A 21,682-nucleotide genomic window follows, 5' to 3' on the forward strand; every position below is an offset into this window, starting at 1 on the left:
AAAAAGACAAATTGCTAGATGGAAAGAAGATGTGGTCAGGTCAACCTACAAAAGGTTGGAGGAATTAAGAAAGAAAAATCCAAAAATTCCTCAAAAACCTGACTATCCTGAAGCAGAGGTTTCAAAAAGGCCAACAAAGCTGCACACCAGGAAAGCCACTGCTCCTACTGGTACTGCCTTTTACAAAAGAAGGAAACAAAGCCAGTTAGGAGCTGAAACAGTTCAAGAAATTCTTACTGGAAATGCTGTTGTAAAAGAAGGCTTGTTAAGAAAGTTAAAAGAAGAACTTGAACAGGAAAACTTTGCTACCACTGTTCAGCCAGTGATGAACAGGCCAGCCTCACCAAATACTTCTGCAAATAAGCATCTCCCAAGAAACCCACCAGGTTCAAAAATACAAAAGTGGGAAACTGACAAACAGACCTGCGTATTGACTTTGCTCAGGTCTGGTGGAGAAGTGGAGAAAATATCAAAGGAACAAGCTCTTGGCCTGAGTCTTGAAGATTTGCAAGATCTCCTTGATCTTCCACTTAGCAGGGATGATGAAGATACAAATGCCCTTGACTTTGAATTACAATTTAAAGGTCAGATAAGGGAGCTGTTAATGAGGCAATAAAATGTCCACAAATAATGAAGGGTTTTGGCATTATCTGTTCCAGGGGGAGATTGTTGGGATTGAACCCTATCAGAGGAACAGATAATTAAAGCCAAAACTGGATCAGAGCAGTGGATCCTGAATAAGCAGATGTTGATATACAAATCTCTCCCCTTGAAAGTGATTACAACTACTGATGACCTCCTATCTGCTGATCTTGCTAAACTGTTGACCCATAACTGCTGCTCAACTAAAGATCTGATGGAAGACTAAAGTCCTGCTGATTCAATCTACTGCCTTGAGTCAAGCATTGCTGATCCGGACAAGTGCTGCTGGGTTCACAGCAATAGAAGGTTGCAGCAGCTGTTCTAAAGTCTGTTTTGTAATAGAATGTATTAGCAGTAGTTAACACAAGCAGTGTCTGTATAGATCAGAGGTTAGAGTTTGTTAGGAGGTTAGATGTCACTTTCATGGTGACGTCAGCTAAGATGCTTAGTAGTTTGCAAGTGCCTATAAATAGTTCAGTACTTTGTACTGTTCTATTAGCTCTTTGCATCATTCGTCTTCTTTGCACGAACAAACTACTGAGCTCTGGCTGAGGGGGAGTTTGCATTCATTCATCGTGTTTGAAATAAATTCAATCTTTCGGTTCATTGTGTAAAGATGTTTGATAAAAGTATTACTCTCGTTTGATTGTATGCAAAGTTTGTTTTCATCTTAATTTCCGCTGCACACTCATCCATCTTCATCTTATTTACAAACATAAAATACAATAAAAAACAAACTCAGATCCAACAGATACTATGCTTCAACACTTAGCCGATTTTCAATTCGTTTGACGTATAGGAATGCCACCCGATCGAGCATGCTGTTCGATCGAGTATGCTGTTCGATTGAGTGACATCCTGCTGAGGATTATTACGGAAGTTCCTAACCGATCGGTTAAGCCGACCGCTCGAACAGACCGTTTGATCGATCGACCTGAAAGGTAAGAATACTTCATTGTTCTCAAATACTACAACGAAAACTTCAAAAGTTCAAATCCTCACACACAAACACATCTCACTCAAAGGAAGAAACAATCCACTCGAACAGTCCAGCCGATCGAGCCTACCGGCCGATCGAACGGACTGTCCAAACGGATTGTCTAGCCGAACGAACAACCCGTTCGATCGAACCTACTGTTCGATCGACCAGGCTGTTCGACTCACTCACACTCATTTCCATTCTACGTGTTACTCATCATTATACTGTCGAACTATTTAGGCTAACCCCACTCTCAAGCGCTCCCTTCAATCCATCAATCAATCGCAGTGAGTATACTCGATCCCTTTTTGCTTTTAGCACTTTTGGATGTTACATACGTTACTTATCAAAATCAATATCGAACACACTACTCAATTATTTGAACGCTAACCGATTCGCATGTATTACGTGACTAAATGAATGCTTGATGATTGTGTTTACACGTGGAATGCTGTCTACCTGCCTTAACGACGTAGTACTATAGTTTGGACTCAGCACCCGTTCACACGGGGGTTGTTAAGGACAATTACTTGCATGGATTACGGTGGTAATCATGTATTGCGAACTATCTCGGACGGTCAACCCGCAGTCATTGGTATCGGTAGATCCATGTCGATAATTAACATGCTTCGTTTTCCTCTGTGTACGTGCTGGTTATGCGTAAACTATTTCGAACTCTATATGCTATTATCAAACTTGTATGCTCACCTTTACATTATATGTATTGACTTTATTTTAACGTATGTGACAGGTGTTTAAGATGTTTGCTTGCTAGGAAAGCGAGGCTAGAATAAAGCTCTAGAGGCCCCCAACAAATAGTTGTCTGTCAGGAAAGAGCAACTAGAGCATAGTTGTCAGTAGATCTTGTCAGGCTGGGTCTTTAGGAGCATTTGAACAATATTTATTTGTCTTATTTAAATCTGAGTTGTCGGAACAGAATACTTGACTAGTTGTTATCTGTAATAATTTGTTTGTTATTTGGGACACGGTATGGGACGTGTTACTTAAACTGAATAGTGATAATAATTGTTGTGGAAACTTCTGGACAATCTGTTTCGCTCAGTGCCATGCCCCGATGATTCCGCCATCGATTGAGGTGTGACAGATTGGTATCAGAGCCATAACTATAGGGAATTAGGCAAGACACGACCTAGTCCGGGTCGCTGTCTTAGAGACCTAGACTATAGTTAGGAACCAACAGACCAAGCTTATGTGCTTAATTATAATATTCTTCGCGATCACCGCACTCGAATTTTTAAGTAAAGACAAGCGATTTAGTCGAGATTAGGTGTGAAAGCCGCAAACTCTCGACTAAATTGTTTGATCAATTCTGATTTTATCAATATATCAATGATTTCCTCATTATTTTCGATAACGAACGAGGAGAATTATACCAAATCAGGAGTGAAATCCATATTTTGATGAATAATATCCTCAAATTTTACTAAAACAAGGAAGAAATTGCTAAGCCAGGGGTGAAACCCGAACCTTGGCAACTTATTCCAACTTTTACTCATCTCACCAAAGCCTCGACGGATTCCAACGACCTGAACTCACGAGTATGACCTAGGGAATACATGTTGAATGCCCAAGAATCGAGACAGAAACGCGATCCCGAAAGTCGAAAAGTGACAATAAGTCTATTGTGAATAGTCGAATCGCTTTGGGTAGTCAATGTCTAGTAGCCGCAGACAGTCCATTTCCTCGATTTTATGTGTTTCGATTCTGAGCCCGCAACTGCCGACTCTGATAATTCATCGATTTTTATGTGTTTTATGTGTATTTACCTGCTTATGTGTTTAATTTTGATTATCGCCCGATTTTTGCTATCACTTCGATCAACACGCACGACCCGTATTGCTATCCTATCTCAAAACGCTAACAAGTCGTTGAAATTCTAGACAATACTATGATACGATATACGCCATACTGTACTCGACATGCTATACGATTATGCGATACTACTCGATATGCTATACGAACGACACACGAGCTTTGAATAATAGGTTTCTGTATTCTGACTGCTTATGTGTTTAAATGTGTATGTGCTTCTGTGCTTATGTGTCTCTGTGCTCTACGTGCCTATGTGCTTCTGTGATTACGTAAATCTATGGTTATGTGCCTACGTGTATATGTGATGCGTGTTTCGACGTATTTCTAAGCTTTAGTAAGTAATAGACGTGTGAGGTGAGATTCGATTTGTTGTGTCTTAGACATACGACGATGTCTGTTGCAGACCATGTCGTCATCTGGATACCGAACCCCACTTACTCGCCAAGAGAAAAGAGACAGGCGTCTCGCTACTATCATTGCCAAGAGTGTGGCAAAAGCTGTGAGCGATGTATTTGAAAACGCCAGCAAATCGTCTGAGGAGTCGCGAATCGATGCTCCTAAGGATGCCAACAAGACTGGTTTCAGCTTCAAACAGTTTAAAGCATGCGGACCCAAAGAATTCACCGGAGAAGATGGCCCTACCGCCATGTTTCAATGGTTCGATTCAGTCGAAGTCACTCTGCACCAAAGCGGCTGTCCTGAGAATCTCCGCACCCTCAATGCTACAGGCGTCTTCCAGTCACGAGCTCTAGACTGGTGGATGGCCGAACGAAACAAGCGCGGAAATGATGCAGCTTATGAGCTGACTTGGGAGGAGTTAAAGGCAATTATGATGGACGAATTTTGCCATCGTCATGAACGCCAAAAGCTGGAGGACGAGTTTTGGAACATCAAGCAGAAGGATGGAGACAACGCTGCTTTAACTGCACGCTTTAAACAGCTCAGCATCATTTGTCCCGATCAAGTCAAGACGTCAGACATGGCCATCAAGAAGTATATTCGAGCTCTACCCGATTGTGTTGCCGATTTCGTTCATGCTGCCAAGCCATCATCGATCGAAGAGACCTACCTGCTTGCCACTGAGATCAATGACAAGCTGGTAAAGTCTGGTTTTTGGGATAAGCATACCAAGTCTCTGCACCAAGCCACCGCCGCATCGACCACCGACACCACCACTGCTCAACCCTCCAAGTCGTCAAGAAGAAAGAAGAAGCACAACAACAGCAGCTCCAGCAACAAGAACTGTGCTGTGACAACGACTGCTGCCCCTCTGCAAGCCGTACCGGCTCAACAACAGTCTCACCACCGATAAGCTCCAGTGATCAATGCGCCACCAGCTAAGCGCGCTTACACAGGTCCCCACCCGCTCTGCCCAACATGCTCATACCATCACCCGGTGGGAATCGCCTGTCGTTTCTGTGCCCACTGCAACCTCTACGGGCATTTCACTGCGAGCTGTCGCTATGGACCCCGTCAAGCCCCAGTTCAAGTCGCCGCTCATCAAGCTCTACTTCCAGCCCCTCAAGGCCAACCTGCAGCTCAAGCACCCGCGGTCAATGCTCGAGTCTGCTTTGCATGTGGTGATCCTAACCACTTCGCAAACATGTGCCCGAACAGGGTTGTGAAACAAGAACCCCAGCAGCAGCAGCCTCAACAGCAACAGCAAGCAGCCCATGCCAGAACCTTTAACATCAATGCCCGTCAAGCCCAGGCTGACAACAATGTGGTTAATGGTACGTTCCTCGTGAATGGTATTTATGCATCATGTTTGTTTGATACTGGAGCCAATAACTGCTTTGTGTCGTTTGAATTAGAGAAGCTCCTTAGTCGTAAGCGTTCTTATCTCCCCTCGTCCTTCGAAGTCGAAGTTGCCACTGGAAGAACCGTCGCTGTTAACTCTGTTCTTCGTGATTGTACCCTAGAGCTCAACAATCACATCTTCCCAATCGACCTTATCCCCATGCAACTCGGAAGTTTTGACGTCATAGTAGGCATGGACTTTCTTCGCGAAAACCATGCTGAAGTTGTGTGCTTCGAAAAGATGATTCGATTCTCGCTCGCGAATGGTGATCTATTATGTGTGTACGGTGAAACGGCTTCGAAAGGTCTTAAACTCATGACGTGCGTCCAAGCTAGCAAGTATCTCCGCAAGGAATACAACGCTTTCTTGGCCAACATTGTAGTAGCGGAGAAGGAAAAGAAAAATAAGGTTGAAGTCAAAGACGTCCTTGTGGTTCGTGAATTTCCTCAGGTGTTCCCTGATGATCTTCCCGGACTACCGCCAAGTCGTGATATCGACTTTCGTATTGACCTTATTCCTGGAGCAAACCCTGTTGCTAAAGCCCCTTATCGACTCGAGCCATCCGAAATGAGGGAACTCTCAAACCAACTACAGGAGTTACTTGAAAAAGGCTTTATTCGCCCGAGCACCTCTCATTGGGGCGCGCGAGTCCTTTTCGTCAAAAAGAAAGATGCGTCGTTCAGGATGTGCATCGAGTATCGGGAATTGAACAAGCTGACCATCAAGAACCGTTACCCTTTGCCTCGAATCGATGACTTATTTGATCAGCTGCAAGGTGCCAAGTGTTTCTCGAAGATCGATCTACGTTCAGGCTATCATCAATTGCGCATACAAGAGGAAGATATACCCAAAACAACCTTTCGCACTCGATACGGTCACTATGAATTCGTTGTTATGCCTTTTGGTCTGACCAACGCACCCGCGGTTTTTATGGATCTTATGGATCTGATGAATCGCGTGTGTAATCCTTATCTTGATCGTTTCGTCATCGTGTTCATCGACGATGTCTTGATTTATTCCAAATCGAAAGCCGAACACGCGCAACATCTACGTTTGGTTCTCGAGTTACTCCAGGGGAACCAACTCTACGCCAAGTTCTCCAAGTGCGAATTCTGGTTGGAGGAGGTCTAGTTTCTGGGTCACATCGTGAATAGTCAGGGTATTCATGTCGATCCCGCGAAGATTGAAGCAGTCAAAAGCTGGATTACGCCAAAGAACCCGTCTGAAGTCCGATCATTTCTTGGATTAGCAGGTTATTATCGACGATTCATCGAGGGATTCTCTAAGATCGCTGTGCCACTTACCGCTCTTACTCACAAAGACAGGTCTTTTGTTTGGGGAACCGAACAAGAATCTGCTTTTCAAACCCTTAAGCGCAAGCTCTGCAATGCTCCCGTTCTCACGTTGCCGGACGAAAACAACGATTTCATTGTCTACTGTGATACTTCCAACCTTGGTCTTGGATGTGTTCTCATGCAACGAGACAAGGTTATAGCTTGCGCATCTCGTCAGCTCAAAATCCCCGAGAAGAACTATACAACCCACGATCTCGAGCTAGGCGCAGTTGTTTTTGCATTGAAGATTTGGTGACACTACCTGTATGGTACCAAGTGTACGATCTTCACCGATCACAGGAGTTTACAACACATCTTTAATCAGAAAGAACTTAATATGTGTCAACGCCGATGGGTAGAACTTCTTAACGATTACGACTGTGAGATTCGTTATCACCCGGGCAAGGCAAATGTTGTAGCCGACGCACTCAGCAGACGGAGTTATTTGCTCAGTATTCGCAATACCCAAGCCCAGCACAACCTCGAAGCTCTCATCTGCGAAGCCCAGCATGCTTGTTTTAATGAACGCACCTTGAAGAAGGAGAGAATCTATCACGATGGAGCTCATCTTGTAAGCAAAGCAGATGGGATTTTCTATTATTTGGACCGAATTTGGATTCCTAAGCGGACCGATTTGCGAAAGATTATAGTGAACGAAGCCCACAAATCCCGGTACTCTATTCATCCCAGTGCCGATAAAATGTACCAGGATCTTCGTTACAAGTACTGGTGGCCGGGTACGAAACGGGATATCGCTCTCTATGTTGGAAGTTGCCTGACTTGTGCGAGAGTTAAGGCTGAACATCAACGACCTTCCGGCTTACTCGAACAACCTCCAATCCCCATATGGAAGTGGGAGAGTATAGCTATGGATTTATAACCAAACTTCCGCCCACGCCATCAGGCCACGACAACATTTGGGTTATAGTTGATCGCCTGACCAAATCAACCCACTTTTTGCCAATATGGGAAGACTACAAGGTAGAACGACTAGCCCGAATCTACACCGACGAGATCATTTGTAATCATGGTACACCTCGTGACATCATTTCAGACCGTGACGGTCGGTTCACTTCGCGATTGTGGGAAACGTTTCAAGCGGCCCTTGGTACGTCGCTTAATCTGAGTACTGCATTCCATCCTCAAACTGACGGACAGACTGAAAGAACGATCCGTACTCTTAAAGACATGCTCCGCGCGTGTGTCATAGACTTCGGTGGTAGTTGGAACAAATACCTACCGTTGGTCGAATTCTCATACAACAATAACTATCTTGCCAGCATACAAATGGCACCATTCGAGGCTTTATATGGAAGAAGATGTCGTTCGCCTATTGCATGGCACGAGATCGGTCATTCGCAATTAACCGGTCCCGAGTTACTACAAGAAACGACTGACAAAATCCTCCAGATTCGCGACAACTTGGCAAAGGCCAGGGATAGACAGTAAAGTTACACCGATAGAAGACGCAAGCCCCTTGAATTTGACGTTGGCGACTACGTACTCCTAAAGGTATCACCTTGGAAGGGTGTAGTCAGATTCGGCAAGAAAGGGAAACTAGCGCCTCGATATGTTGGACCTTTTAATATTCTGGAAAGGATCAGAAAAGTCTCCTACAAACTCAAACTACCGGAGGAACTCAGTAACGTCCACCTTTCCATGTGTCAAACCTCCGAAAATGCCTAGCTGACCATGATCTGATTGTACCACTCGACGATCTTCAGGTCAACGAAATGCTACACTTCATGGAAAAGCCTGTCGAGATCATGGATCGCCAAACCAAGCAACTCAGACGCTCGCGCGTCCCTATCATGAAAGTCCGATGGGAGGGCAAACGGGGCGCGGAGTTCACTTGGGAACTCGAAAGCGACATGAAGGCCAAGTACCCGCAGTTGTTCAAATAAAGATCTGAAGCGTCGAATTGATACTTCACGGTGCTGTGCAGCTTCGAGCCTAATTTCGGGACGAAATTCCCTAAACAAGGGGAGGCTGTAACACCCCGTGTTTTCGAATGTCAAAGTCAAAGTCCAAGTCAACTTTGACTTTCTTTGACTATAATTAGCCTGTTATGTTTTATTTGTGTTATGTGGAGTAAGTGTTGTAATTAAGAAAGAATCAAAGCAATCGAATGTTTAATCAACGCGAACCGACTTACGACTGTGAATGGTAGGAAGTAACAATGCGATAAAGTTAATCAACCAGTAATCAAACCGATCTAACTATCATCGAACTCGAATCTCGAATTACGTGAACTCTGATTGTTGTTATACGTGTGTGTGTGCTTTATGTGTTACCTGTGCGTGCTTACTTTATGTTTTGTGTGGTATTCAATCGAATCAATCGAAACTCGAATCGAAACTCGAAACTCAAATCGAATGCAATCAAAATCGAATTATGACGAATGGTAACATAAGGATAGGGTAAAATATAGATGATTGTATGTTAGATATAGTAGTTGGGACTGAAAGTAATTTGAATAGGAAACTCTATCGTATTCATATCATCTTCAATCGAAATCGAAATATCGAAAATCGTCACACCGAACACTCGAACCAGGCTGTTGATCGAGCAGGCTGTCAGCCGATCGAACAGCCCAGCCGACCGGACAGACTGTCCGATCAAGCAGGCTGTCCGATCGGGATGCCTGGCCGATCGGCCAGCCCTTTCCTCTTTTGGAGCCTATAAATAGGGCTGTCATTATCATTCTTTCCACTTTTGGAAAGCTCTGACCGACCAGCTCGTGCTCCCCCTTCTTTTCTCAGATTTCTTCCGATTCCGGTAAGTTTTCATCCTAAATCTTGTACTTTCTTGATCAAAACATGCTCCTACACCTTTCTATCTTTCAAATCTTGATTTCTAACCGTTAAATCACCAAGATCTAAGCCTTCTTGGATGATGTCATCATGGTGTTCTTCAAGAACATCATGTTTTGGCTTCAATCCACCATGAATAGCTCGGATCTAACCGATTTCCACATAAAAAAGCTAAGGTCTATCAAAGATCTAAACATTTACATGATGTGAAGGATTGAAAGAAGGAATCCCAACCTTCTTTTAACTCTTTTACACTCAATGCCTTCAAACCGGTAGAAACGGGGCTTGAGTCAACTCACTAATCATTTCAATGGTGGTGTGATTCAAGATCCGGGTTCTATCTACGAGGTTCACCGACTTCGGGTTAAACGTGAAATCGCAGTTCCAAACCGTTCACCGGCCGAACTTGGGTGATTCCTGTCCGATCAGGAGGAACAAGTAAGGACGGAGGTTTCCTAGTTAAGCTCGTTGTCAAACTACCTCGATATAATGTCAAATAATCAGAAAAGCCAAGTGTTAGACGAACAGGCCGACCAGGTCAGGATGCTGGCCGAACGGCTAGGCTGTTCGAACGAACAGCCCAACCGATCGGACATGCCAGCCGATCGACCAGGTCAGCCGATCGGCTAGCATATGGCCCCACACCCTACAATTTCATGAAGTATGGTAATGAACGAAGTACTGTTCGATCGAACAGCCGTTCGTCAACATTACTCCTCGGATCATGAGATACTATGCTTCAACACATAGCCAATTTTCAATTCGTTTGACGTATAGGAATGCCACCCGATCGAGCATGCTGTTCGATCGAGTATGCTGTTCGATTGAGTGACATCCTGCTGAGGATTATTACGGAAGTTCCTAACCGATCGGTTAAGCCGACCGATCGAACAGAACGTTCGATCGATCGACCTGAAAGGTAAGAATACTTCAGTGTTCTCAAATACTACAACGAAAACTTCAAAATTTCAAATCCTCACACACAAACACATCTCACTCAAATCAAGAAACAATCCACTCGAACAGTCCAGCCGATCGAGCCTACCGGCCGATCGAACGGACTGTCCAAACGGATTGTCTAGCCGAACGAACAACCCGTTCGATCGAACCTACTGTTCGATCGACCAGGCTGTTCGACTCAGTCACACTCATTTCCATTCTACGTGTTACTCATTGTTATACTGTCGAACTATTCAGGCTAACCCCACTCTCAAGCGCTCCCTTCAATCCATCAATCAATCGCAGTGAGTATACTCGATCGCTTTTTGCTTTTAGCACTTTTGGGTGTTACATACGTTACTTATCAAAATCACTATCAAACACACTACTCAATTATTTGAACGCTAATCGATTCGCATGTATTACGTGACTAAATGAATGCTTGATGATTGTGTTTACACGTGGAATGCTGTCTACCTGCCTTAACGACGTAGTACTATAGTTGGGACTCAGCACCCGTTCACACGGGGGTTGTTAAGGACAATTACTTGCATGGATTACGGTGGTAATCATGTATTGCGAACCGTCTCGGACGGTCAACCCGCAGTCATTGGTATCGATAGATCCATGTCGATAATTAACATGCTTCGTTTTCCTCTGTGTACGTGCTGGTTATGCGTAAACTATTTCGAACTCTATATGCTATTATCAAACTTGTATGCTCACCTTTACATTATATGTATTGACTTTATTTTAACGTATGTGACAGGTGTTTAAGATGTTTACTTGCTAGGAAAGCGAGGCTAGAATAAAGCTCTAGAGGCCCCCAACAAATAGTTGTCTGTCAGGAAAGAGCAACTAGAGCATAGTTGTCTGTAGATCTTGTCAGGCTAGGTCTTTAGGAGCATTTGAACAATATTTATTTTTCTTGTTTAAATCTGAGTTGTCGGAACAGAATACTTGACAAGTTGTTATCTGTAATAATTTGTTTGTTATTTGGGACACGGTATGGGACGTGTTACTTAAACTGAATAGTGATAATAATTGTTATGGAAACTTCTGGACAATCTGTTTCGCTCAGTGCCATGCCCCGATGATTCCGCCATCGGCTGGGGTGTGACAATAATCGTATCTGTACCCCACCTCGTTTACAAAAATGGCCTTTGGTCCAATATCGTTTATATAGTCATTGAAAATGAGTGATTGATTAAGAATATTTAAATCCTTATTCAAAGCGGGCACACCAAAGAATGCATGCCAAAACCAAAGATGTAACACCCCAAAAATATAGATTTTCTATTATAAATTAAATGACAGTAATTATCAAGATAAAATAACTAGGAATAAACAACCTAGTTAGTTAAAAAGCTTGAAATGATAGAACAAACATGGTTAAAATACCCTTTATAAAAACTTGTGTAAAGTGGAGGGACTAGACATGGGCAAATGAATTAAAGTTTCAATTAAATCAAATATTAAACACAAAACACACACATACGTGGTGTGTGTTCTGCGATTCCAATCAGAGCCAGGGGAGCTCTCATGCTCAAAACCCTAATGTGCAAGAATTGATCAAATCAAGAGGCCAAATCAAACCCAAATCGAAATCTAAGCACAAATTAGTGATCACCTCAGTGAAGTGATCACAAGGTATGTCAAATTTCACACTTTGATTCCATCTCAAACTCTAGATAAACACATGAGATTTGAAATTATAGCTTGCATGATAGTTGTTTGGATGAAATTGGAATAAAATCATGTCTAGGGGTAAACCCTAGTCATTATCTTGTTGAATTAATGATTAAGCTATGAAATTCATGATCATCCACCATGTGTGTGTAGTGGGTTTTGTAGAAAAATGATGAACACTAGAATCATGATTAGTAAACTAGTGTCATTTGAAACACTATAAAGTTAATCTTGATATTGAACTATAAATTAGTTGATTTACTAGTAAAAGGTGTTAAAATCTTGGCTAAATAAATAGTCATGAACTTGATTGTTGATTTAGTGAAATTATGCCCTTTAGGTGTTTGTTGAAATGCCTAAAAGAAAGCTAGATATGGTGAATTCGAGCGAAACGCATATTTAAATGATAAGATGAATTATGCGTTATAAGACATGAAAGGAGTTCTAAACAAAGTGTTGATTGAACTCTATAGGCAAAGGAGCCGAGTCTTCAAGCGGATAAGCCGGAGCGGACAACGCTTGAAAGGAACACTTTAAAGGTACGCGACTTGTCGTCTCGTTACATTTATGTAGATAAGCCTAGTCGTAAATATGTCTAATGTTGTTATAGCGAAAATAGTTGCGTTTGGTGAGTCTAAGAAGTGATGGAATTCACTCGACAAACCAAGCGGGTCAAAATAAATAGTTGGTTAGATTTGTTTATTGATAATATCGCTTAATCAGTCATAATGGGATGTAAGTAAAGTGATGTAATTCACTAGATGAAGAATGTGTTAAAATAATGGTCGAAATGGTAGTGTTTTGAGTGACTCGAATGTCACTCATTAAATTGAGTTATAAAAGCAGAAATCGTGGATAAGAAGGGATACGCTAAGGTCGACAAGCCCGGGAATGGGTAATTATGGTTAGAAAGCAATGTCGAGGTATTATGAAGGTATGTAATTTGATCCGTTACATTAAGTAAATTTGATATAAGAACATGTATGGTTGTGTGTAGAATAAATGTGGTGTTGATTGAAGTGACGATGTTCACAACTTGAATTTAATAGGTTAAGAATCGTTTAGAAATCGTTTGGTAGTCATTATAATGGAGGATTCCATAGATGAGCCAAGCGGTTCGAATAATTGTGTAACTAGTTGTGTTGGTGTTTAATAGTTAGCATTTGGCGTGACAATCACAAGAGCATGAAGCCATGAGATTGGTAATGAAATGCCGGTGATATCAAGCCCCGGGTGTTGGGTAAAAGCGCCTTACGACTTACTATTGTAATGGTAGTAAAATTTGCGTAAATATAGGGGGTCGAATATTTAAATAGAGATTTAGTGATTCAGCCCGTAAACCAAATTTTCGGTATAATAATTGTGGTAGGTACGTCGGTAATTTAATTACAGACGTGTAGGAAAAAGAATCACTAAAAACGGACTTACGGATCATAAGTTATGGCAATTTTAAGTTGGGATTTGATAAAAGATTGAGCTGGGTATGTGCAACAACAGTTTAAGCAACATGCTGTGAAAAAGGGGGCTAGGCGTCACGCGACGGCCCCTAATTCCGGAAAAATTTTAATTTTTGTTGTTTTGACCCATGGGACTTGTTTATACCCATTCTAACGTTATCAAAACTAACATTTGATGTGGTTTTGACCTCAGGTGATTGTTGGGCTTAATCCGGATGGCGATCAAGCAATCTTTCAAGAACCGAACACAACCTTTTGAAGCTTCCGCGTATAATTAACCTTGTTGTAGACAATGTTTATAATGTAGACACTTACTATTCGTTTATGGGATGATTGTACTAGTTAGTAGTTAACTAGAATACTAGCAATATGCAAACTTCCGTTTGGTATAAATTATTAATGAAGTATTTTGGTTTTATACCCGTGTATTTTATATTAAATTCTTATAAAATTAGACGGGTGTTACAAGTTGGTAATCAGAGCTTAAGGTTGTCAACAAAGTGTTCGGTTCAAGCTTGATCGATCATCCGGTAAGGATTAATTATTTATTTCAGTAGATGTTATCCTATGTAAGTAAAAGAGATGGAAATTAATGTGCACGGGAAGAGTGCGTTAATACACTCAAACCCGGAAGGTGCACTAAATGAGAACGGTCAAAGCAAGTTACGAACTTGGCTAAACTGAAGCAAACAAAGTTATGTTATAAATGAGATGTTTAATAATTGATGTAAACGATATGAAATATGTGAAAAGTGTATGGGAGGAGTGTATAAATACGCTCGAACCTGGGAAATACACTAAGTAAGAAAGGTAAGGCAAGATATGTACTTGACCAAACCGAAAAAGAATAACACATTACTTATGATTAAGTGAGTGTGATGTAAATTTCCGTATAATAAGATGGAAATGAATTAAATAATTATTGATTAACCATTATGGATGTTTCAGTTAAAGAAATGTCTGGAGTAACCGGAGATGATTGGACATCTCAATTGACTGAACAAATGAAAGCTAAGATTTCCGAGGCAGTCGGAAAAGCTCTAGAAAATAGTCTATCACATTATATTGATAGATTACAAACCACAATCGTGCCGGTGGTGGACGATATGATGGCTGAATTGAAAGACAGCATATTACAAGAAATAGAAGAAAGGAGGGTGTTGGATATGAATCCAAGTTCCGTAAAGAAATCCAAGTCTAATAAAGCTCCCAAGAAAGGAGTTACAAAAAGTGTGTTATATCAGTGCAAATTTTGTGGAAAAATTCACAAGGGCACATGTGGTAAGCCAAGACATAAGAAGCCTAAACGTCCAGAGAGGCTTGGAACCAAAGACGTAACCGACACAATGTCTGATGCCCAGAAGTCAAGGACAAGGTCATTTTATATAACAGCCACAGAGGCTAAAGCTGAACCTGATGTCATTTCAGGTATGTTTCTTGTAAATTTAATTTAACACAAATTTTATTCGATGCGAGTGCGAATGATAGTTGCATAAGGGCATATATGAGTAATGAATTGGGAAAATTATGTAAAAGAAATACCTATATAAATGTATATATATTTGTAGATAAGAAAATAAATAATGGTGAGCATGTGAAGCCGAGACAAAAGTAATCCCGATGAAAATTGCAATGGGAAGGAGTGTGCGTACACTCGAACCCGGGAACTTAATGAAGTGAATAAATGTTGTAATGGGAAGGAGTGTAGTTACGCCCGAACCCGGAAATTGCAATAGTAATAAATAGCGAAGACAAGGTTATAGACTTGGTCAAACTAAATAAAACGTATAGAAGCATCATTAACATCAACAAACGATGTAGATAAATTCATGCAACAATAAGGAATAATAAAATTAAATGAATTAATTTTGTTACTGTTACAAAAGGATTAAGATTAAAGATGAGAAATTAAGACTTGGACCGAGAATATTCGCGAAAAAGAAGTTAAATGGATGATACGTATTATTCGCTACTATGAATAATAAAGTATCAATAAATGCAAATTTAGAAACTTGGTTGTGGGTAACCATCCAAGTAATACATTATTAATCAAATCCTCATGAGGAAGAAAGGTGATCGCAGTGATGGATGTGATTATATAAAAGCCTAGTAAAATAAACTTTATGAAAGTGTTAGAATAAGAACGGGTAAACCCCAAAAGCCGTATGACCATAACAATGGTTTTACTAAATAAGACTTAAGAAATGGGCCTTCGGAACATTAGTAAAAGAAACAGACCTAAAGGTCGCTAACGACAGAAAGGTGGTGTTCGGATCAAATAAGCAAAATGCTTGATAATAAAGGTAAATGGAAGCCGGATGACGGGAGTGTGTTACATTAAGGTAATAAGCCCAAGGGAAGGGATAAGAATTAAGGTAAATAAAAGTATAAACCAACAAACAAGAATGTTAGGGAATAGGAGTAAAGTTGACTATCATAAGCGACGAAGCACACACGGACAAGTCAAACAAGAAGAATGAAAGAATAAAAGACTTGGTGGAATAAGGGCGATGGAATACGCTAATACTATTGAATAAATCAAAACCAAGTCTTAATACATGCCGGAATGGCTGCTTTGATAATGACTTCGGTAAAATACCCGATAGATGGGTAGGAATACGGATCTATACGTAAACCAAGAGACGGTGGCGCAGATTAAAAGTCAAAAGACTTGGATTAAGAGTTATGACTAAAAGACGATAAAATTTTGCAAAAACAGAAATTTTGATAGTTATGTTTAACTATTTCAGTGTGGACGGACTGAATAAAGTATAATACTCGATAGTCCAAGTAAGCGCAAACTGAATAATGGAAGCGTGAAATATTAATGAACCTGTGTGATAGGTCGTAAAAGAGTATAGAAAGGAAAATGCAAACCAGTGAAACAGAAGTGTTAAAAACATTATGATAAAGAACCTGGGAAACAGGTTGAAAGGAAGGGATTTACCCCAAATTAACGGGACATGAGGTGACAGTGACTAGCCAGTCTAGCTGATAAGATCATCCAAAGTCAAAATAGTGTTGAGAATTATATAAAACACTTGTCAATGTAGGGTAGTATGGAATAAGCATATTGGCAAACTCATACTATTGGGTAATCAAGTGGCAATCGGGATAAATAGGCGACACGATCAGGGGCGGATGTATAGTCAACTCGGGGGTTCCTGGGAACCTGTTCGGTTCGTATTTTATAGTGTTATTTTATATAAAAGTTTCCGAAGGAACCCCTTAAAATTTTGTGAGGGAACCTTATAAATAAAGCTGAAGATGGTCCACTGGTTAGTCTGTGCGCATATTAAACATCAGTTCCCGAGTTCGAGTCTCGTTAATGTTTTTTTTCTGCGGGTTTTTTTTCTAAAAACGATTTTAGGGTTTAATAACTGAACACTTATCTGCCCTGGCCCCTGTATGTCGCCCTTTCCTGCAGTCAAACAACCCAAACCCAAAGAAAACACGCCACCAAGTGTGAAAACCCTTAAGCCGCTACCGCTCGCCGCCGACACCGTCGTCTCCAGCCACTTGCCACCGTTCGTTTCCTAATTCCTTACAGTCACAGTGTCACACGATTTATATAGGTATTACCCATTTGCTTTTCATGATCAGCTTAATATTTATTAATTGCAATGTTTTATGTTTATTAAGATTTAATACCAGCATTACATACACTCATTTTGTGTTGAATTGCTTTTCATTACTGATTCTAATTCCATGTGAAATTTGTTGTGAAATATAGGGTTTAGATTGTGCTTTTTTGTTCAGTTAATTGTTCGATTGAAGAATTGGTAGCTGAATTCTTCCATGTTTGTTTAATATTAAAAACTTGTTCTTTTATGTTCAAGTTAGTTGCTTCATTAGTAACTTTGAAACTTGTTGTTTGATATTTAGGTAGTATGCAAAGGGAAATTTCAAGTTTTTTCCAAAGACAACCATCAAATGTTGAATCATCATCTTCAAGTAGTAAACCATTGAAAATAGATATGGATAATCTTCCATGGGATCCTTCCGAGAGGAAACCGATTTCATCTTATCACCCAAGTCAAAAAGATGAAATTAGACGGGCATATTTGCTTAGAGGTCCATGTCAACCGCAAGGGAAAAAAGATGATTTTCCACAAACCCAAGTCGGTAATGGTGATAGGTTAAGGCGTTTTAATCCGAAATGGTACACAGAAAAGCATGGGAATTGGTTGGAATATAGTGTCAAAACAGATAAAGTGTATTGCTTATATTTTTACTTGTTTCATGAAGTGGTCAAAATGATGCATTTGTGAGTGAAGGGGTACGATGTTGGCACAAGAAAGAAGAAAAATTAAACGAACATGTTGGTAAAGGCAATAATACTTTTCACGAAAGAGCCGTTGAAAAAGGGGAAGACTTACTTAAAGAAGCTCAATCTGTACTTGTGTGTAATAAAAAAAAATCTGAGAAAGAAAGAAAAGAATATAGAACGCGATTAAGTGCTTCGGTTATGATTGCTCAAGGATTGTTGAATGGTGGGTTACCTTTTCGGGGTCATGATGAGCCTGAAGAATCCTTATATAGAGGACATTTCATAGAGTTTTTGAAATTGTTCGGACAAATAAATGAAGAAATTAGTAAGGTCATTTTAAGTAATGCTTCCCGTAAAAACCAAATGACAGCCCCATCAATACAAAAAGATATTTGTAATTGTTTTGCAGAAGAAGTGTTAAAGAAGATATTTGAAGAACTTGGTGATGATGTATTTTCTATATTAGTTGATGAATCGAGAGATATTTCTAAAAAGGAACAAATGGCTGTGGTTTTGAGGTATGTTGATAAATTAGGATTTGTGAAGGAGCGTTTCATCGGTCTTGTTCATGTTAAGGAAACAACCGCTTTATCTCTTAAACATGCAATTGATGAATTGTTTGCTCGCTACAATTTGAGTTTGGGTAGGGTTAGAGGCCAAGGATATGACGGCGCAAGCAACATGTCCGGTGAATTTAACGGTTTGAAAACTTTGATTTTGAAAGAAAATTCTTCGGCATATTTTGTTCATTGCTTTGTTCACCAACTTCAACTTGTTGTTGTGGCCCTTGTAAATAAACATTTTGAAACTTGCAAGTTTTTTTAAGAAGTATCAGATTTGACCAATGTTGTTGGTGCATCTTGCAAACGAATAGATTTACTAAGAGAAAGTCAAAGAGAGAGGTTGCAAGAGCCGGGGAATCAAGAAATGTCAATTGCAAGAGCCGGAGATATACGTTGGAGTTCTCATGAAAAAACACTTCTTCGTTTGCTTACTTTATATCCTTGTGTTCTTGACGTGCTTGAATATATAGAAACTTCAGCATGGGATAAAATTCACAAAGCACAAGCATATGGACTTCAGTTATACGTGAAAAGTTATAAGTTTGTATTTTATTTACATTTGATGAAGCATATTTTGGGAGTTACTAACTTATTGTGTGTCGCTCTTCAAAGAAAGAATCAAGATATTATAAATGCGGTTGAACTAGTTAGATCAACGAAAGAAGAATTACAAAGGTATCGACTTGAAGGCTTTGACTCACTTTTGAAAGATGTCACATGCTTTTGTGACAAGTATGATATTGAGATGATTAACATGGAAGACGAGTATGTTGACCCGAAATATAGAAGAAAAAAGACCAACATCACCAATCGTCACCATTTTGAAGTTAATAATTTCAACACGGTTCTCGATATGCAAATTCAAGAGCTTGGAAACCGTTTTAACGAGGTAACCACCGACTTGCTTACATGTATGAGTTCCTTGAGCCCATGTCATAATTTTAGTTCCTTTAATAAATTAAATTTATTAAAGTTGGCTGAGATGTATCCGCGTGATTTTACTTTTGATGAAAAAGACGATCTTACTGATGAACTCGGCCACTACATTCGTAATGTGAAAAAAGATAGTCGGTTTAACAACTTGAATGGGATAAGTGATCTTGCCAAAAAGATGGTGGAAACTAGAAAACACATTGATTATCAATTGGTTTATCGATTAATGAAGTTGTCACTAGTTTTACCGGTTGCAACGACAAGCGTTGAAAGAAGTTTTTCTTCAGTGAAGCATGTAAAGACGGAATTACGTAATAGGATGGGTGATGGATACATGAACGATGCTTGCATTTGCTACGTTGAAAGAGAGTTTTTACAACAAGTTTCTGTCGAGAATGTAATGCAACGTTTTCAAAAGATGAAACCTCGTAGGGAACAACTTTAGGTATGCTTTTTATTTTATTCGTAAAGACTATCTTATTTATGTTTCGTGTTTTTAAATTTATCATGATGTTTTTTTTCATTATTGTATGGTATTTTTATTATGTTATGAACTTTACCCGACCCGAATCGTCGAACTGTTCCGTATTTTTTTATGTACGGACATATGATATCGGAACACTTAAAAAGTGAACCCCCTGGAAAAAATTTCTGGATCCGCCACTGAACAAGATAAGAAATGCGAGACACAAGTTACGGTCCATGAGGACTTACACGTAAAAGACGCATGCGTCAAGGCAAAGGATAACTTTTGGGTAAAAGAAAGAATGCCTTAAAAACAAAACTAAGTTATTTTAGTCCAAGCCAAATAACTACTTAAAAGAAGGTTTCGGGGACGAAACCTCTTTAAGGGGGGTAGACTTGTAACACCCCAAAAATATAGATTTTGTATTATAAATTAAATGACGGTAATTATCAAGATAAAATAACTAGGAATAAACAACCTAGTTAGTTAAAAAGCTTGAAATGATAGAACAAACATGGTTAAAATACCCTTTATAAAAACTTGTGTAAAGTGGAGGGACTAGACATGGGCAAATGAATTAAAGTTTAAATTAAATCAAATATTAAACACAAAACACACACATACGTGGTGTGTGTTCTGCGATTCCAATCAGAGCCAGGGGAGCTCTCATGCTCAAAACCCTAATGTGCAAGAATTGATCAAATCAAGAGGCCAAATCAAACCCAAATCGAAATCCAAGCACAAATTAGTGATCACCTCAGTGAAGTGATCACAAGGTATGTCAAATTTCACACTTTGATTCCATCTCAAACTCTAGATAAACACATGAGATTTGAAATTATAGCTTGTATGATAGTTGTTTGGATGAAATTGGAATAAAATCATGTCTAGGGGTAAACCCTAGTCATTATCTTGTTGAATTAATGATTAAGCTATGAAATTCATGATCATCCACCATGTGTGTGTAGTGGGTTTTGTAGAAAAATGATGAACACTAGAATCATGATTAGTAAACTAGTGTCATTTGAAACACTATAAAGTTAATCTTGATATTGAACTATAACTTAGTTGATTTACTAGTAAAAGGTGTTAAAATCTTGGCTAAATAAATAGTCATGAACTTGATTGGTTGTGTTTAGAATAAATGTGGTGTTGATTGAAGTGACGATGTTCACAACTTGAATTTAATAGGTTAAGAATCGTTTAGAAATCGTTTGGCAGTCATTATAATGGAGGATTCCATAGATGAGCCAAGCGGGTCGAATAATTGTGTAATTAGTTGTGTTGGTGTTAATAGTTAGGATTTGGCATGACAATCACAAGAGTATGAAGCCATGAGATTGGTAATGAAATGCCGGTGATATTAAGCCCCGGGTGTTGGGTAAAAGCGCCTTACGACTTACTATTGTAATGGTAGTAAAATTTGCGTAAATATAAGGGGTCGAATATTAAAATAGAGATTTAGTGATTCAGCCCGTAAACCAAATTTTCGGAATAATAATTGTGGTAGGCACGTCGGTAATTTAATTACAGACGTGTAGGAAAAGAATCACTAAAAACGGACTTACGGATCATAAGTTATGGCAATTTTAAGTTGGGATTTGATAAAAGATTGAGCTGGGTATGTGCAACAACAGTTTAAGCAACATGCTGTGAAAAAGGGGGCTAGGCGTCACGCGACGCCCCCTAATTCCGGAAAATTTTTATTTTTTGTTGTTTTGACCCATGGGACTTGTTTATACCCATTCTAACATTATCAAAACTAACATTTGATGTGGTTTTGACCTCAGGTGATTGTTGGGCTTAATCCGGATGGCGATCAAGCAATCTTTCAAGAACCGAACACAACCTTTTGAAGCTTCCGCGTGTAATTAACCTTGTTGTAGACAATGTTTATAATGTTGACACTTACTATTCCTTTATGGGATGATTGTACTAGTTAGTAGTTAACTAGAACACTAGC

General features: G+C 39.8%; 1 protein-coding gene across 1 annotated transcript; it reads left to right on the forward strand.

The window, feature by feature from the left end:
* The first annotated feature begins 14,422 nt into the window (after positions 1 to 14,422).
* LOC110933490 (zinc finger MYM-type protein 1-like) lies at positions 14,423 to 19,698 on the forward strand. Its single transcript, XM_022176709.1, has 5 exons — positions 14,423 to 14,915; positions 17,373 to 17,649; positions 17,736 to 18,457; positions 18,593 to 19,209; positions 19,294 to 19,698. The coding sequence occupies exons 1-5, from the start codon at positions 14,423 to 14,425 to the stop codon at positions 19,696 to 19,698; spliced, it is 2,514 nt and encodes an 837-aa protein (XP_022032401.1).
* Positions 19,699 to 21,682: the final 1,984 nt, after the last annotated feature.

The sequence above is a fragment of the Helianthus annuus genome, chromosome 4, assembly GCF_002127325.2.
Source record: "Helianthus annuus cultivar XRQ/B chromosome 4, HanXRQr2.0-SUNRISE, whole genome shotgun sequence".
Taxonomy (NCBI): Eukaryota; Viridiplantae; Streptophyta; class Magnoliopsida; order Asterales; family Asteraceae; genus Helianthus; species Helianthus annuus.

What these genes read in the sequence shown, in the direction of transcription:
- LOC110933490 (XM_022176709.1), top strand. Translation starts at nt 14,423, where the DNA reads ATGGATGTTTCAGTTAAAGAAATGTCTGGAGTAACCGGAGATGATTGG. An exon ending in TGAACCTGATGTCATTTCAG is followed by an intron (nt 14,916 to 17,372) that starts GTATGTTTCTTG and finishes TTTGATATTTAG; the next exon opens with GTAGTATGCAAAGGGAAATT. An exon ending in CATGTCCGGTGAATTTAACG is followed by an intron (nt 18,458 to 18,592) that starts GTTTGAAAACTT and finishes AAGAAGTATCAG; the next exon opens with ATTTGACCAATGTTGTTGGT.